Source organism: Spea bombifrons, chromosome 7, assembly GCF_027358695.1.
Source record: "Spea bombifrons isolate aSpeBom1 chromosome 7, aSpeBom1.2.pri, whole genome shotgun sequence".
In the NCBI taxonomy this organism is placed as follows: domain Eukaryota; kingdom Metazoa; phylum Chordata; class Amphibia; order Anura; family Pelobatidae; genus Spea; species Spea bombifrons.
This window is the reverse complement of record NC_071093.1, coordinates 32,202,571-32,222,245: the sequence shown is the minus strand read 5'-3', so window position 1 is coordinate 32,222,245 and position 19,675 is coordinate 32,202,571. Positions and strand designations below refer to the sequence as shown.

Below are 19,675 nucleotides of genomic sequence, written 5' to 3'. Positions count from 1 at the left end.
AGCTGCAGTCTGCATTAGAACAGTGAGATAAGCGGTATGTGATTACAGGGGGCTGCCTCTTCCTCCCCTGTGCCCTTGGCACAGGAAGAACCGACACAAAGATATATGGATTCAAAACTGTCGACATTGTTCAGTGTCCTTCTCTTTGTAATTTGGCAGAATATGGGTGTACCCATAACTCCTTTTCTGACAGCCCCACTAATGAGAGGGGAGAGTGGACAAGCAGGTAAGAGAGAGGACAAATTCCAGGTGTTTAACATGAGCCACCAGAAAGGAGTGCCTAGTAGATACTGACCCAAAACGGTGTAGTTGGGAGCTCTCGTCAATGACTCTCAGGAGCACGCAGGAAATGAAGGACACTTTGTTTTGTGAACATCAGCAACCAATGAACCCGGTACAAAGAGTAGGAGTCCATTCGCTGATCACTTAGCACAGAGTTCAGAGAGCTCTGTCGCTGATCCTGACTACTTTGTGAGTAGAACCACATAATTGGTCATATCTGGATTTGCAGAACCCAAACCCATATACAACAGAGCCTCGATACTTTAACAGACATTGTAACATCTCCTTTCGACTGCCTCCTTGTGCCGTTTCGAACTGTTGTCATGTGGTTCATTCTATTTATAGAAAAGAGCTCTTGCCAGAACACAAACACAGCAATCCAAAATACCAGCAGAACACAGACTAGCTTACTCAAGTGAAACATTTAATAGGTACGCAACAAGGAACAGGATCACACAATGATAAACACATACTACATGTTTGGGCGCCATCAGAGAAACAGAATCTGAATCGCTTTTGTTTACTAAAGCAAACATAGTTCTAAACAATGAGTGGCGGACCACCCAGTCGTGAGTCGATTCCACAAGCCTGCAGGCCCGATCATGCTGTAACATCTCAGTTTGTCGGGAGTCTTAAGTGTTCACTGGCCTCTGGAGATGAGAAAGCTGTAACAGAGCTGCTCAGAACACAAATCAGACACGTTGACGCCATCATTGAGCTGAACAACGATGACTGGATGAAGGAGCCATCTGCAAGGATCCCACCACACGTTCTCCTGGGTAACTAAACCAAGTTCATAGCGGGCCCTCTGGAGATCATCTTTCACAGGCCCATTTTAAAAGTGTTGCATGCAAACTCTATCATACTATTTGCCGTACACCAGAGATGAAAGGTTGTGTTTGAGAGATTGCCTCAACTGGCTGGACATCTTTAGGAAACAGGCCTTATTAATTATCGCTACTTTGTATATTATACTAGTAAGGTTAAAATATTGGGGGTTATATATATAAGTAATTCTGGTGGAAAGTCACCATAGAAACAAAGGCAATAATCCTGCCAACTGGGCTGTTACCATTTTTGTAAAACCTTTGACCAGAAATATATTTTAGACATTATCCTCATTGTGTGATATGAGCAACATGAAGTGTGATTGGGGCGTAATAAATACAACAAGACAAGCAAATGTATGTATCGATGCTTTCTCTGTAGTAGGGACCTGGATAAGGCTTGGCTTTGCAACAGTTTATTCTTTTCCGGATAGGACTGTTTCTTTAACTCTAGAAACCTCCAGGAGATTGGCTATATATATAATAAAGGACGTGTTTCTTTTTCTAATGTCCTTAACTAAGCTCTTGTTGTCTGCATTTAATACATTGGACTGCTCTTTTTGTTTAATGCATCTGTTCTAAGCTTACATTATGCCGGCTTTTGAAGGAGGGCTTTATGAGTTGGACCGAGACCAGCCAGCTTTTCCATGAGCAGATACATCTCCCCAGTTGTTATAAATACCCAGGGCCGGACGGCGGTCTTTGGACGGTGCTTGACATGAGGTCACTGTTTCCAGCTCCTGATTACAAATATCTGTAAATTCTTGGTATTCTTGTAACCTCCCCGCTCCAGCACCCAGCATGCCACACGCCTCTTCGCTGTTTTAGTGGCACTGTGTGAGCTTTTCTGCCAACATCATTACATACGATACATTACAGGAATGAATATACCCCATGAAATGACTTTAATCCAGATAAATTCAGCTGGTGCCGCTGAGGTGTATGGGATCTGAGTTATCTTCAATCATCTACATTGTGCATTATGTTAGCAGCAGGACACTATATTAGTATGTGACGTACCAGCATGCGCAGCGCTTTATTAGTGTGCGGACCTCTACATTAATGGGCTAAGTACTTGTCTGAAAGCAGATTACCAGAGTGCAGAACGCCATATTAATAGTCAGGGTACAAAAAAATAGTGCCATTCATCAATGTTCAAATACTATTACTATGAAGAGCAATGAAGGGAATACAAACCAATTTCAGTCTATAGGGCTTAGTCGTAGAGGGTAGGAACCCGCAAAAGTTTTGGCGGGTAGAATTTAGGGCCAGGGGGTGCACCCCATGTCTTTATATGATGTAAAAAATGTATGGATGTGTGTGTAATGGAGAATATGTTAGAACCGGTGAATAGTGAGCACCATGTGAATTCTAAATACAGAATTCTGTATACCGTAATGTAAGGTAGGATATTCTTATTTTGATCATTCTTAGCTGGAGCTAGAGGCTGCCATTGTTGTCAGTCATGTGATGTTTTAGGTGATACTGCACTGAACTGATTCTTTATGGCAATGCTACCGAAGTCTGTTCCTCTGACATCCATTAGTCAGAGTGTCTGGCTGAGTGATTAAGACTGAGCCATCGAATTGTTTACGGCACGCAGTATGATAAGGAGTCAGGGTGTTTTGTCTGGTAGATTGGGCTCAGATAACAGAGTTAGAACTCACGCAAATGACTAATATGCTGCTGGTTGAAATATTTATATTGTTCAAACTAAACTAGAACTGTTGTAAAAAACTAAAAATCACAATATTTTGAAGACATATTTTGATTAAATACTAGTTGTGGCAGCGCTGCAATACACGGCCATCTCTGCCAAAGTCTGCCAGAGTGCTCATCAAGCTTTGGCTCACCCAAACATCAACCACATCTTGATGAAGGGAAACAAAACTCAAGTTTATTGGACAGAAACATTTCGGCCATCTGCCTGGCGCCCCTCTCCCCAGCGCCCTGCTGTGAAATGTCTCAGTGTACGGAAACAGGGTGCCCCTGGGGTACCTTAATGGGGGACCCCAAACCCTATATATATCCCCGAATGCCTCTCACAATTGCCCCTCTTGTCATTAAATAGCATACTGATCGGAGGCAGCAACAACTGCTCGAAATATTCCAGTGGAATCCTGCTGTCCTCCAGTCAGGTGTAAGTTGTGGCGGGGAAACCCGTGGGGCAAAGTTTCTATCCGCAAAGTTTTTTGGTTTGTCCCGGACAGGCGCATTATGCCCATACAGCAGGTTCGTCTGTAGAAGTCTGGACTGGGCAGACCAGAGTGGGTTTCCTGGTCATCCTCTGCCCCCCCCCATGCACACAGGGTGATTGTAGACATACGAGGAGACTGAGAAGCTCATGAATCTGCCACAGCCCGCCTCCCAAACTCAAACCTACCCCATATGTGGTAAGTCTCAGGGAGTTACCATTACACTAGTTATATAAAATATAAAATTTAAGGAGCATTCCTTAAGGTGCACAGACCCATTCATCATACTGATGGTGCGTTCCATTCCTGTGAGCTAAAATTTATGGGCAGCAGGGTAACTATGATGGTCACAGAGAGATCTGTGCGTCAGCCAACAAATCACTCATCTACTGCTCCACATTTTTACTATGACTTCATATCTCAGGACCTTCCATTTCTAATTGCAGACTGGAGCAGGATCTTTGTAGACTAAAACAAAACTCTCCCTTGCTCTGTCCTTAGATCAGCAAAACCCATCTTAAAAGGTCAAGGGTAAGTGGCAGACGGATGCCTGACCTGCCAAATATTGAGTAGATTCTGGCCTGACCACATTTTTTTTGTATGTTTGGCTGTACTTCAAATCAATCCTGAAGAAAAGTCAGAAAGGAACTAACCAAGTATTTCTAGGGATCGCCCCATAAAACGTATTTGCCTTCCTCCCCCCGGAATTGATAAATATTTGCAATGGGGTTGTCATTTTGATAGCAATTTGATCTACTAGAGCACGCGCAATGTAAACGTTTTCCTTATACTTTTTTTTTGGGAATGCTTGACCCCAAAAAAGATTCCAAGAAAAAACATTATAATATGATAGCAACTAAATTTCATCATTTCAGTGTTACTTTAATGAAATACAGGAAAATATGAAAATTTCATTTTCTCTGGAATCGGAGAGGGTGAAAACTCAGAATTAAATATAACTGATTCTGTTGTAAAGTATGAATGATGTTCTAATTGTCACAGTCACCTGTCAAGTTTCACTGCTGCTTGGGCCATTCCATTTGGTTACTATGGTGATAAGATCACTATTCAAACTTTGCACAAAAAATCCTGTTTTTATATAACTCTAGAGCTGCAGCACGCCAGCCAATCAGCGATTTGCACCTGATTTGGCTGCTTGAAGTAGTCAATCACTGTCAGGAAAGCTCTCCTCTGGAGTCAGCACTAGAGCTGGATGGAGGCTTAATGGAGATCATGGAGTTGTAGCTCCAAATTATTTGGAACATTACAAACATCATCAGGAGAAGATGGCCCTTTGGTTGGATACCTTCACTTGTACATTTATATATATTATTATCTAATTATTATTTTAGTTTTTTTGCCTTCTTTTAGATGAAAAGTAGGAAGGTTAGGTTGAAGGGTTGAATTTAATGGACTTCATTCACCCCCCTCACCACCATCCCTTCATATCTCTCGTTTACTTTGATGACAAAAAAATAAATCTGGGTGGATTAGTATGTAAAAATGCTCCAGCTGCCTGGATTATCCCTGGAACACTGGGCTAGCATAATGTGTCCCGTTGTGATCTTTTTTTACATGTACACAGTCAGGGTGAACTACCTCCACAGGCAGTAAAGAAGAAGGAGGCAAGTTGTTGCTCCTCCAGATATGTGGGGGGGCATCCCTATAGATGATGTTGACGTTTCCCGCTGCTTTATGGAGGGGGATTTGTTGGGGATCGTGATGTTGTTCAGGGAATCTCTGGAAATAGTGAATCACACAATTGCCATTGAAGCAGAAGAGATGAGATGGGTCTGTCAGAACAATGGTATGTGAACACCTGTGTGCCTGCATATATTGTGAAATCTTTAGTTAAAGACTTTACTGCGTCAACGTAGCAAAATGTAGATTCACATAAGTTTTGGGGACCTCAGAGGTCTCTTTTTCAGATGAAATGTATAGATTGGATGGATTAGCTTTAGGAACTGTCATCATATAGACATAACAAAGTATTCAGTGGACACTCCTTCAATGCCACCTTTCTAAAACTGAGAAGCACATAAAGTGATAATGGATATAATGAATTACTACTTTGTATCCCCTAACATTTTCACTGCATTGAAGTGGAATTAGCTTTTTCTCATTTGCCATTTTATTGTTAAAAGCACAATTTAAATAATAAAACTTATTTGGCTTAATTTCACTTACGGCTGTCTACACACTAGTGATATCTGTGTATGAAAAAGTGATTGTGGTACGAATAATGGTGTTATCACCATAGCAACCAATGAAATGTTCCATTTACTGGACCTTTCCACCGGTTACCATGAAGACCACATTTAGAAAAATTGCGCCAAAATCGCCTCATACACATTCACCAGTTGCTCTGTAAAGTTGGCAATACATTTTAACACATAGTGTCTTTTATTATTCCTCATTTAATTCCTCACTTCCACCTAATTGCTAGTGTTCGGTTAATCATACCTAATTTAGATGTAACATATAGAAGATGGGGTAGGTATATGGCTGTCCTAATCTAAGACAAGACCAACGATTTAATAAGGTTTCGGACTTTAAAGTAGGAAAAACAGGCAAAGTAGATGAACCGGATGGTTCTTATCAATTAAACAGAGAAACATAGAATTTGACAGCAGATAAGGTAGTCAGCCATGAATTAAATATACCTCACTATGATTAAATTGTGACTTGTAGCTTGATGACAGGTTGTTAGATACATACATATTTCTTGGTGTACATCACATTATGTGCACGTTGACAATACACTTTGTTTATATGCGGTATATTTATACATATATTTATAATGCAGCGCCAGTGGAATTCAGAACCGGGCACAATGCCGATAATATAATCACGAGCTTTGTGTAGTCTGCATGTGACCTGTGGTTCTTTGTCAAACTTATCGCTCCATGTCTCCCACACATGCACAACCCTATAAATACTCCACAGGTAACAGACTGGTGTTTAGAGAGCACTGTGTGTAGAAGGTGTTTCAGGGATGGACGGTGTAAAGAACAGGGTTCTGAGAAAGCTGCAGGTCCTGAATGAGTGCACAGAGATGACTTCACAGACATTGTCGCACCCAGAGGACATCTTCCTAGCAGCATTGGAGACAGGAGACTTAAGCCTCATCCAGCTCCTGGGGGCCAGGCAAGCGGACCGTGTGTTTGAGGTCAGGGAAAGGGAAATGTGTTATCAGACACAGACCCCAGCAAGGTTTGGCCTGACAGGTACTTAACTCTATTCATGTGCATTGTATCCGCATCTACAGCTGGAGTAAACAATACAATGCGAGGGAGAATGTGTGTGTTCGAATGGGCAAGAGTCACTGAGCTGTGTGTGTTCGCTGAACAGGCCATGGAGTTATGTATAAAATATGACTTTGGCCTTGGTGCAAAGCTTGAAATGTGGTCTTATCACCATAGTAATCAATGTACTCTCCAGTCCCTTGGTTGCTACGGTTAGAAGAACCCTTTTCAAATTTTGCACCAGTATAACTTTGTATACATAACTCCCATCGTTTGGGACGGAGATGTTATTGTGGCACTCAGAATTGGATACGTGAATCATTTTTATTTTTAAAAGTTATACAATGTGTATTTTAGCATCCCATTCTGTACATGGATTCGTATGACTTCCATACCCTCCCTGCTGATATTTATGAAGGCAGTATGTATTACAAATTCCTGACATTTCTGGCAATCAGGGGGAAACCCTAGTAAGCAAACAGTTTCTAGTCATCTAACGATGCCATTGCTATAGAAAAACGTAATGTCTTCACTACTTAAATAATTGTTTTAAAGTTTGGAGCAGAAGCAATGAAATGCAGAGAAAAGCTTCTAGGGAACTACCCATACTATGAGTAGGTGCCTGAGGGTTATGGGCGCTGCAACCATTCCATGGGCAGCAGAACTTTGTTGCCTCTGTGTCTAGTGTGTCTAGTATGTAGATCAGTTTTACTTTAAAATAAATAAATGCAGTCTCTTGAATTTAGTATCACTTTATTTTTTCTTTATGCAGGGCAAATTCATCCACCGAAGAAAGTTTGGAACATATATAAAAATGTCATTTTATTTAAAAAAAAAATGTCAATCCACCCACCCTGTACCTTGATGAGTATTCCTATTTTTATTTTTATTTTTATTATTATTATATATTATGTATGGAGTTACAATAAGGGAAAATACAATATCAACAATACCAAGACATACTGGTAAGAAGGAGAACTTATTAGGGAGGGACTGATGGAAAAGGTGAGGGACTGCTGGGAAAGGATTTATATGAGAAATCCTCTTCAGGGCTGCTAAGCCACTTTGACGACTTGAGCAATACTGAGCTCAGTCACAAGGTATAGCAATAATGAACTTCCAAAGCGTTTACATTCTTGTACGAAAGCCTATGGCTCTTATTTGATGCAAGGAAGCAGCTGGCAGATAAGTAAACAGGCAGAAGTTCTTGGCGAGCTTCACTGATTCTTAAAAAAAATGCCACCTTAAGCCCGGGAGATGAAATGATTTAAATGGCATAGAATTCACTACTGAGTTCACTAGTCAGCGCATGTGAGAAAAGCGTGGAACTGCTCTATTGTGTTTCAGTTCTACAAAACTCCTTATTTCCTACATCACGCTTATGCTATTTATCTCTGGCTTTCTTTTAATTCCCCTTTTTCTTCCACTCAGGTCTGTGGACCCTTGAATATACACAAGAACTCACCACCCCTCTGTGCATCACCTGTGCCCATGGCTACACAGAGTGTGCCCGCTACCTCTTACATCGGCGCGCTGATGCAAATGCAGCACCAGGAGGGCGCTCTCCTTTGCACGAAGCATGTATTGGTGGACATGGGGATTGTGTCCAACTCCTACTAGAATATGGAGCCAATGCGAACAAAAAGAGTGAAGATGGACTGAGTCCGCTGCATTACTGCAACACCAACGGCTCATTACGGTACAGAAAGAGGAGCTACTTTGACATCTCCCTTTCTGTGTGACCCATATTTTTATATAAAATGCAGTAAAATGTACTTTAATGTTTAATTGTTATACAACACCTGTTTTCAAGTGCTCACGTCACCAACTTTATTTCCATTAGTAACAAATCATAGAAAACTTAAATTAAATGAATGGCTTATTGGGACTTTAAAGTGGTGTCAACGCTCCAGCCTTCTGTCAGTGCTGACATTTTCCCAAGGCCCATGTTTACCCCATACTGAATAGGCAGTAGCTTGCTACAGTATATAGGAGGTATGGGATGTCTGGGACAATCATGGCAGAGACAAACTTTTTGGTGCAAAGATGGCACAGTTGAGCTGTTTGAGGACAAAGATGGCGCTGTTAAGCTTTCTGGTCACAAAGATAACACTGTTAGACTGTTTGGGTACGAAGACAATCTGGGCACAAATATGGCATTGTTAAGCTGTTTGGGCACAAAGATGGCAGACAGGCTATTTGGGCGTAGAGATGGCACCGTTAGGCTGTTTGTGAACAAATATGGCACTGCTAAGCTGTTTGTGGACAAAGATGACACTAATAAGCTGTTTGTAGACAAACATGGCACTGGCATGGGGCAAAGATCGTACTTACTGCCACCTGAGTACAGTGCTATGTACAAGCTGAATTGAGATTAAACGATTTATCTTTACAAACAATGTCTAAATGGGCAAGAATTGAGCTCCAGACACTTATTGCCTGTAACGGAAAGGCTGCAGCTCAATCTTTAGGGTGGGACCAAAAGAAGAAGGGGTGGAGTTTACTGTGGGAGGGGTGGGCCATAAACTGGAACTGGTGTGGCCTGAGCGGGAAAGGGTGGCGCATGTATGTTTAGTCTGGCCCAGGGCAGCACAAAACCTAAATACACCACAGTTCAGTGGTTCCCAAGTATAGAACTTCTCAGTGTTTCACATTCAGCCAAATGCTGCAGACATCTGTCCACAGGATAGGATAGGAATCCCTCTTCCTGGTGGAGAGTGGGCTTTTTGCTGTGTAACTCTCACCTATAGGGCTATCACTTGTTGAGGACCAAAGCCAAAACCAAGATCTGATGATGTCTCTGTTCTGGCCACTACATCACTAGCAAAGCATAGCCCTCCTTTCTGCAGTCTTTCCGCTACTAGACATAACTACACATCCTAGAAATAAATCCTTGTCTATTTATATCAGTAACAGTAACTTAAAGAGAAAGATTTCCTTTTCCACCATCATCCATCCCCTTCCTTGCTTATAAGCAAAATAAAGTGACTTTGACTACCTAATTTAAAAAGAATGAATTAGATTGAATTAGAATTCAAATTTAGATGGATAAACTCACCAAGCTTTTTATCGTATCACTCATGACTGCGCTATCCAAAGAGGCATGCAGTGGGGGAATAGGGCAGTTTTAAATTTAAACCATTATGTAATGAAGCACTACATTGTTATTAGTGGACCTTAGTACATCCGTCTCCTAGGGATCAATGCACATGTTCACATCCATCTGCTTAACAAGCCACTGATCAGATGGTGGTAGGATTGTAGCTCAAGGTGTCTAGCAAACAGAGAAATAAAGAGGTGGGGAAATTAAATCATTCCTACGTGCTTTTATCATGTAGCGGAGAAAATTGTACTGTAAAAATTCTGCAAAATCTATAGTCAGTTTCTCCTTAAGGGCTGAGTAGCTTTTTTTATAACCCTGATATATTCTTTACTTTGAATTGACGACTACAGGTACCTTTCAATAGCTATTTAAGTGCATTCTAAACACATTCGATTTTTTTCCTGATTTATAGTTTTGTTTGGTGCGACATTAAGTTAAACTTGGATTTGTACAGCAGGACTCCTTAGATCTCAGCTCTTTTGTCTTTTTTTGATATTTGGCAAAAGAGGCTGAGACATGAAGAGATGGGAAAGCAAGGATTACGTACCGATAATAATGAAAAAATATTTTTATTACGAAGGTGCATATGGCATAATTATGCAGATAAAGCTTTCAAAAACTACTTGTTTGCCTTTTCTAGCAAATCAAGTGAGATTTGTGATAACACATTTTGTAACATGATGTATAATCCCAGAGGTTCTTCCTATCAGAATGATGAGTGACGTTTTAATACAAATAGTATAGGTCACCCTGTTCTGGGTCATCTGGTAAAATGTGATACCTGTAGAGGGATACCCTGTATGGGTTACAGGGAAAGATATAGATGTAGTATAAAATGTGATATTTGCTAAAGTTTCCATAAAAGGGTCCAGCTTGTCATTAAAAGCTTGAGAGCTACCTGATAGATTCCTTCTCTTTATCCACTCTACTGCGTAAACTTGGCACTGAATCAGATAATTCCTACATTGTATCCTTTTTAGGTGTGCTGAGTTGCTGTTACAACATGGAGCCATTGTAAACCAGGTCACGGAAGACACACAGGACACCCCCCTTCATGTTGCTGCTCAACTTGGCCTTCTATCCCATGCTGAGCTCTATCTTGTTCGGGGTGCGATGATCGACTTGAAGAACCAAGAGGGTGAAACTCCACTAAGCGCAGCCTGTCGGGGAAAAGGGGGAGATGAGGACAGCTACTTGGAGATCTGCCGTCTTCTTTTAAAAAGGGGAGCTGACCCAGACACCCAAGACCAGCAAGAAAGGAGACCCCTACACCATGCCTGCAGGGAGGGCAAACACAAGCTGGTAGAACTACTTCTAGCTGCTAATGTAGACGTGAACGCTACAGATTATAGCGGCGTTTTACCTCTGAGCTGTGCACTGCAAAGCGCTGAGCTACACTGTGATAAGAAGCCTCAGATTATTGTGCGTTCCCTACTCAACCATGGAGCACGCTGTGTCTGTCCAGAGGCTTTTGGAAAGGTAACGCTTATCACCGACCAAGAAAAATCTGCATCACCTTATGGTTATTTTTGAGGAGAAGTGGGACGGTTGGGTTTGGATCATATGAATAAACCATACATAGCAACGGCGCAATATTCAGCATTTTACATCATGGACACCCATTGTAAGACCCATTATATTTGAATTTATATCATGTGAAATGATTACAAATATTATATTTCCATCACACCTTTAACCTCAGCCATAAATAAGGGTTCTATACCATATTTATTTATATGACTCTTGTTGGGTTGAAACGTTTAAAACCAGTTAAACAAACAGACTTCACATCAAGTGGCTCCTTTGGTTATTTGTGGCTGACCTAAAGAAAAAACAGCATATAGATGGTACATCTACTCCTGTATTAACAGCGTTCTCTCAATCATGCAGGTTCTGCGGTACTGTTCTGGACTTCCGGAAATCATCGCCCTGCTGTACAATTCATACATCAGCCTACAGGTCTGCAGCAAATGGAAGCAGGAGATCTCAGAGGAAGTGATCCAAGTCAGTATGATTTCTCTACACTTAATAACGCTACCCTGTAAAGTACTTTCCACTCTTTTAGCCACTATATATGCTTGATGTAGTGGATGGTTGTAAGTGCGCTGGGCTGTACAGATTTTCCTACTGCCTTGTTTCGCTGATCAGAAAATAACCTACAAAAATATATTTTATATTGTTCTGTCCTCCTAAAAGTGTGATCTTTACCTTAAACAGAACCTTTAATAGATTAGTTATTAATATGAATCAGGTTGGCTCCATCATTGTTGGTGATTTGGGCAAATCTTAATTGTGTCCTGCGACCAACCTCATTAACACTACTGGTAGCAGTGCCCCTGCATCGCCTGTGACATTAGCAAGGGGCAGGATCTCTGGACTTGGCCCAGGAGTCCTAGCTTCAGCTCTGTTTTCTTCGCCTTATTAAATGCTTTCCTAACAACCACACATCAGTTCATGTCCCTGCATTCACTAAACGGCTCTGCTTCTGACTTATCTTTATATTTTCTCTACCAGACTCATCAATACTTCTATACAAGATTCTTCAGCCTCTCTGGCTCCATTCGTTCTCTCCAGCACTTGTGCCGTTTTGCTCTCCGTAGACATTTTGGCAGCCGTTGTCATCGCCTTATTCCCCTTTTACCAATCCCCAAACCGATACAGGACTACCTGCTACTGATCAATGAAGGGAGTCTGCTCTGAGAGGCAACGAGGCCCATAGTGCACCACATATTGTATCTGAGTTAGGGGCACTGTAAGCAGTTTGTGGCTAGTGTTTGTAACCTGTGGACTGAGATGTCTGAGGCTTTTTTGCTACTGTACCTATTGTTTCATGTTTTTATGCATAGAAATTAAATTGTTTTATATACTCTCTATAGAAGAACATCAATCCCAATGAATGATTTTATTGTTTAGCTTGTACAATACTTCTTTTACATCACTTTAGCAATTTACATTCAGTTTACACAATTGAAAATACACTTCTACGTTCACAGCATGCAGTTGGATCTTGAGTCCAAGACACTAGGGCCGGATCAGCTGGAAAATGTATATGACCAATACAGAGAAGAACTGGGCATTTCTAAACCAAATACATCCAAAAGCTCTAGAATTAAACCTTTAGATTTAAAGGAGGATCGAATAACTGGTCACATTGCAGAGAGCTAGTTTCAATGAAATATTGGCATTAGGTGCGGTTGCTGTTTACAGACCATAGGTTAATTTGTTTGCTAAGCTATGTACATTTGAAAACTCCTTTTAGACATAAGTGTTCCACGATGCCCCCAAGAAAGTAGCGTAAAGTGACCCACGGTAACAATATATAGAGGGGCTGGTCTATATATGCAGATATGCTCCTCACTTACATTAGCAATAATGAGGTTGGCCTGTTACTGTTTCACGTGCGGTTGGTTTGGACGCCTATCGGAAAAAACAGCAGCCATGTAATAGATAATATATTGTTAAGACCCGTCCTGCTTGTATAGACTATAAGCCATGGGTCTGTTTTTTACACCATTTTAAAAGATTAATTACATGTTAATCACTGAATTTTTATTACTTGGATGTGTTCGCAGGCCTAAAGAACAGGGGAGGTCATGCGAGCCTTAGAACATTTCATCCTTTAAATTAAATTGCCTGTTAACCTATGACTGTCATTCCTATGGCATTTGTCATCGACAGTTAGATGTGCCTGTAATTTAAATGCACAGAAAATCAAGTGGCTGAAGTATAAATCAGGGTGGCTTCATCAATAATATTGATTATTATGCAGAAGCTGGAGTGTAGTCTTTGCCAGGAGAAGCAGTAATGTACTCATGGATTTGCATTGCATTCTCAATTCTGTCCAGCAGATGTCAGTAAAGGCAAGGTAGAGAGTATTTCAGAAGCTTACTGTCTGAGATTTAATCACATGCAGGAATTGTACTAATTAAAATACTGATTAACCAGAGCCTAGGGCCCCCTCACCTTGTTGCTAAATATAGCTTTTACTCTGCTTGGGATCTAAAACTCTACAAGAGACATCATTAACCAATTCATTCCAGATCACCAGAACACCAAGACCGCTCCTGAAATGCAGGTCACGTAAAGAAAATGCATATTGTAAGGCTCCGCTGCTTCCAATGCAATCCTGCAGAATTTTTACAAATGTCCTGCGTTGTGCTTAGTTCACACTAGGAAGCATCTGCGGCCATTTATACAGAAAAATATGATTAGGATCCAATTCTAGCTTTTTGCTGTAGAAGTCATTCTGGGACGCAGACAGTCGCTACTGATTATCCTATTGTAAGTGTTGGTCTGGTTCTTCCAAACCAACAAAAATGAGCATTAAAAAGGATTTCGCTTTGAAAAGCATAATTATTTACTGTCCAACACAGTATTATTTTATATAGTACCAAGGTTTTCACCAGTGTAAACATGTATGTAGATTTGTATAAATGTTGCACTAGCAGATGTACTTTAGTGCTGTACATTTTACTGTATAATAATTTACTGCAGTCGTCTAAGAAACACAAGTAGTCATACAGACATTATCATCTACGATTTATGTTAGGAAAGCAAGTGATTATATATATATATATATATATATATATATATATACATATGTTTGTCTTTGTATAGCTGTGGTAAGTATTCTCATATACCCACCAAAGATGTTTATGGTACCATACAGCAAGAAATATTTAAAGATTTAAAATTGTTAATTCACAGTTAATTTTAGCACAGTCATGATTATAAATGGCTATAATATAATATATATATATATATATATATATATATATACTACCATTCACTTTTAATGGGAAAAAAAGGAAATTTCGAGCTGTGCAAAATTATCAATTAGCGTTTTAAACTTAAACTTGGATTAACGAACACAACATGCCATTGGAACACAGGAGTGATGGGAGTGATAAAGGGCCTCTGTACACTTATGAAGATATTCCATTAAATATTAGCCATTTCCAGCTACAATAGCCATTTACATTAACAACTGTATTTCTGATCCATTTGATGGAATAGACATGTTAATAGTTTATTTCTATCATTTAACAAAATGCAAAATGAGTAAACTGCGTAGATTGTTTTGGCGCTATATAAATAAAAGATAATAATAATAATAATAAACAGAATATAAATAAAAACAATATTTGACTATTATTTGCCTTTAAAACAGCATCAATTCTTCTAGGAACGCTCGCACACAGTTTTTAAGGAACTTGGCAGGTAGGTTGTTCCGAACATATTGGAGAAATAACTACAGTTCTTCCGTGGATTTAGGCAGCCTCAGTTGCTTTTTTCTTCATGTAATCCCAGACAGACTGGAAGATGTTGAGATCAGGGCTCTGTGGGGGCCATACCATCACTTCCAGGACTCCTTGTTCTTCTTTACTCTGAAAATAGTTCTTAATGACTTTGCAATATGTTTGGGGTCGTTGTCATGCTGCATGATGGATAAGTATCTGCCTGCGTTCTGAGCATCGAGGGGACCATTAATTCTGACCAAATCCCCAAACCCATTTGCAGAAATATGGCCCCAAACTTGCAAGGAACGTCTGCCATGCAAACACTCATTCTTGTACTTCTCACCAGACCTTCAGCAACCAAACTGCCTTCTGCTACAGCCTAATATTTCAAATTTTGACTCATCAGTCTAGAGCACCTGTTGCCATTTTTCTGTAGCCTAGTTCCTCTATTTTCGTGAATAGTTGGGTCGCTTTGCCTAGTTTCCACGTCAGAGGTATGGCTCTTGGCTGGAAGTCTTCCATGAAGACTTCTTCTGACCAGACGTCTCCAGACAGTAGATTGGTGTACCAGGGTCCCAATGCTTTCTGCCAATGATGTGCTGGTGGCACTGCTGGACGTCTCCAGGTAAGCAAGCATGGTGTGTCTTTCATCTGCTTCACTAAGTTTCCAGGGCCGACCACTATGATCCTCAGCTTTACCTATTGAGCTTGGACAGAACATTTGGAAACCCCTGTCTTCCCTAAAATTTCTGCCTAGGAGACACTTTACTAATGTAGTATAACTACCTTGTGTGTTGTTGCTGTCGTCTGTCTTGGCGAATTTTATGACTTTTGACGTTAAACTGTCTTCAGTAAGCTCACCTTGTTAGTGAGTTGAGCTGTTCCTTGCCCACTTTTTTCCTCCTACACAGCTGTTTCTGTTTCAGTTAATGATTGGGTTTCAACCTACATATTAAATTGATGATCATTAGCACATGTTTGGTATAATTGTTTAATCATAAACCTAACTGTATGCAACCTAGAAGACTTGATGCTGTCTTGAAAGCAAAAGGCAGTCACACCAAATATTGATTTGATTTAGATTTCTCTTCTGTTTCACCTAATTTGCATTTTGTTAAATTATAAAAATAAATTATTAACATGTCTATTTTTTTCACTCCTTACTTTATAGCATTTTTCACATCTGCCTAAAAGTTTTTCACAGTACTGTATATATTTATAGTCCATATATATATACATATATCCACTATCGTTCAGTTGGATCAGAAATACAGTGTAGAAATTTACTTTTGCATATATTTCCTTGTTCTCCCTAAAAACAGTTAAATGGCTCCAAATGTTTGAACAGTAGTGTATATATAAGGACTGCCCCTGAAAATCTGAGACAGCTGGTCGGTATGTTTAAACTGTTGTATTTGTATGGCATCCAATTTCATAGGCCTAGCATGAGCTTAAAAGAACACATGTGCCTGGAATAGCGTGCATACAAGCAGTGAAAGGGTGTATTTATCTATAGATAACGACATATGCTCCAAGTGATCCGGGTTCTGATCGCTTGGAATATTGATAGGCTGATGATCTGTATTGATCTGATCTTTGTGATTCATCCCGTCATGGTAAACGACCTCTGTGTTGTAATTATCTGAAATTAAATGTCTTTTATATTCTGCACAGGCTCCTTGTACTTGATTAAACCATAAAAAATTGTGTTCTGGTATTTTTACATTGATTGAACCTTTCTCTCTTCTTTTTTCAGGATATATATATATATATTTTTGTGTTAGGACTGAAAAGTATCATGAACGGATCATGTAAACAGTCATTAGGACCTTTAAATTACTAGACAAAAAAGGACGAGCTATAATTCACAAGGCTGGGGTGCTTTTTTATCTGTCTATCTATATCATCCATACATCCACGCATTCATAAATATAACAATTATGTATTAAGTGTTGTCCACATTCTTTAATTATCTCTGTTACTTTTAACTCCGATGAAGTTTCAAAGTTAGAACAACATTTAAAAAGAATAATTGTTTTTTTTTTCATGTTTTTTCCCCCAATGCAATCTGCCTTTTGTGATTGTCTTGAAACAATTACTGTGTATCAGCGAGTGGTGAGGGGGGGGTAAAGGGGGGGCAGACCCATTAACCGGTAATACAGAACCACATAAAAATGTGATTAGAGCTTCTAAAAGGAGCGCAGTGGGTTCCTGGTTAACACAATGAGATTCCTGGCAAGTGAGGCATGGACTCTCCTCAATGACATCCACTATCTTGCACATTTACTTCCAATTAAATTACTGAGGCAGCACAGGCAGCAATGAAAACACGTCCAGTACGTTACTGGGGAGGAGAGAGCCCCCCCTCTCCATAATGAATCTCCCTGAAATGTCTCAAACTCACACTTTGTACCCAGAATCGAGAGCTCCTCGCTCTGGAAAATGATGTGTGGTTTGTTTTATCAGAACATTAAAGCGACCCCCCACCATCCTCTCGTTATAAGAACAGATCCCAGACCCTCTCCCTCCCATCGCCATGCTATCAGAACAGATTTCCAAACCTGTCATCTCTTATCGTCAGATTCGTCATTATGAGAGCAGATCCAAGACATCTCGTCGTTTTCTCGAATGATTAGATCCTCAAATCAAATCCTCTGATTAGAAGAAAAGAAATAACCGTTTCTCTAAAAATAAAGCCAAGAGCGCCTGTTTTCCACTAAAGGCATCCCATGTCTGGGTTATAAAGTTTATCCCAAACCCATACATCCTTAAAATTGTGTCCAAGATGACCTAGCGTCTTGTCATAAGGCTACGTTGAAGCCCTAATTTACCCTTTCCTTCAGTACCACCCCTGCGGGAGGCTCGGCATCCGGTACTTGATACCTTTTAGTGAACCAAGATCTCGAATGACACAAAATAGCTTCGTTGACTACCGTCTCTTATTGTCGGTCACATTGATAAACTTGTAAACTTTACAGGCCTTCGATCCCTAAAGACATATTAGATTTTTAAATTTATCCTAAGGAATTACAAAAAAATCTGAGCGCGCGAGGACACCCACCGCAGTGACCCGGCGGTACGTACCACTAACTGACAGTGACACAGACACACTCAGAAGCACACACTCACATTAATCTTTGACACCCACTGGTTTAAATGAATTCAGACCTCATCAAAAGAACAGCACAGCTGAGCAGGGAAGGTGGGGGTCCGGGGTGATCAGAGGGAGGTGATATTAGGCGAGATGCGGCTCAGATATTGATGTTTGAAATGATAGATCATGTGAGAGTGGCAGATATACTATTTGTCTAATAGCCCTGCAATTAAATCTCGTGTAAATGACCCATGCCTCATTTCATCCTAATCTATGGAATTTTGATTGAATTCGTCAGCTCTAATTGAAAAATACTGCACTTTAATGTCTGCATTGCGGGCTGGGCACTGCTGAGTGTGATCAGGCTCTGTCCCTGTGACCTGACTAAGCCGCGTCTCGACACCAGCCACGCGGGGCTCCGGGACACTTGTCCTCAGTGCCAACCTGGGCCAGCAGTCTGCAAGCTAATGGCCGGCCGGCCAGCTGCGCATTGCTCTATATATACAATGAAACTTACTGCACAAGGAGGTCATCTTGGCCCACAAACCATAGATTGTTTAAAAAAAGGGGTTTTATTTAAAAAAAAAATAAGAAATTTTAATTAGTTTAATTGGTTTCCAAATCTGCACTTTTTACATTTCTTACATTTCTGCTGCTTGTTCTGAAGTATGTACAGAGACAGAAGTCGTATCAATATATATATTTATTCTTCAAATATAATATTTCAATAATATTCAGAATTATACATATTCTACGTGTATATATATATATATATATATATATATATATATATATATATATATACACTACCATTCAAAAGTTTGGGGTCACTTCCTTTTAAAAGTAACGCTAATTTTGTTGTTTGTTAATGGATGTTGTTAATGTTGTAATTGACTATTGTCCCTGGAAACGGTTGATTTTTAATGGAATATCATCAGAGGTCTTTAGCACTCCCATCACCCCTGTGTTCCAATGGCACGTTGTGTTCGCTAATACAAGTTTACGTTTAAAAGGCTAATTGATCATCAGAAAACCCTTTTGCAATTATGTTACACCTAGAAATTCCCTTGTTTTCCATAAAAAAAAGCTGTGACCCCAAACTTTTGAACAGTAGTGTAATAAATATATATATTTTTTATATATACATATAAACGCACATATACACATATATGTTATACAACTGAAAACAGAACGTAAATGTCTGTTGGTTTGCTGTGATATGAGTTAGTGTAGCGCCTATATATATATATATATATAATATATATTTCTATGCATTTATACACATTTAATTACAAAGTAATTTTTAATACATATATAACCATTTCAGCTGACATTGAAAGGCTTTTTGTGTCACATGTTGCTGTCCCCGTCTGCGTACACTGACAGCCTGTCACGCAGAGATTTAAATCTGACACATTCTGTCTGGCAGATATACAAAAAAAAGCACACTGACACAAACAGACATTGTCATATAGATAAACGGGGACACCGACACACACTAGCACAGTGACACATTGTTACTCAGCTACAATAAACTGTCATCAACAGAGTGACAATCATGCAGGAGTACAAAGTGACACGCAAATATTGCAACATATCTGTATTCAAAATGTAATATTTCATATTTATTTCTTTTAACATTCTTAAAAAGGAAAGCAATGCTGTACCGTAAAATATGGCCAGTAACAC

At 39.9% G+C, this 19,675-nt stretch overlaps 1 protein-coding gene across 2 annotated transcripts; it reads left to right on the top strand.

The window, feature by feature from the left end:
* Positions 1-590: 590 nt before the first annotated feature.
* On the top strand, positions 591-12,539 carry ASB18 (ankyrin repeat and SOCS box containing 18). Of its 2 annotated transcripts, XM_053471442.1 has the most exons (6): positions 591-1,061; positions 6,418-6,531; positions 7,981-8,248; positions 10,633-11,131; positions 11,543-11,656; positions 12,167-12,539. In XM_053471442.1, the coding sequence occupies exons 1-6, from the start codon at positions 830-832 to the stop codon at positions 12,350-12,352; spliced, it is 1,413 nt and encodes a 470-aa protein (XP_053327417.1). In that variant the 5' UTR covers positions 591-829; the 3' UTR covers positions 12,353-12,539. The 2 variants fall into 2 exon arrangements, with proteins under 2 accessions (XP_053327417.1, XP_053327416.1); XM_053471441.1 differs by lacking the exon at positions 6,418-6,531 and having other exon boundaries at positions 597-1,061.
* Positions 12,540-19,675: the final 7,136 nt, after the last annotated feature.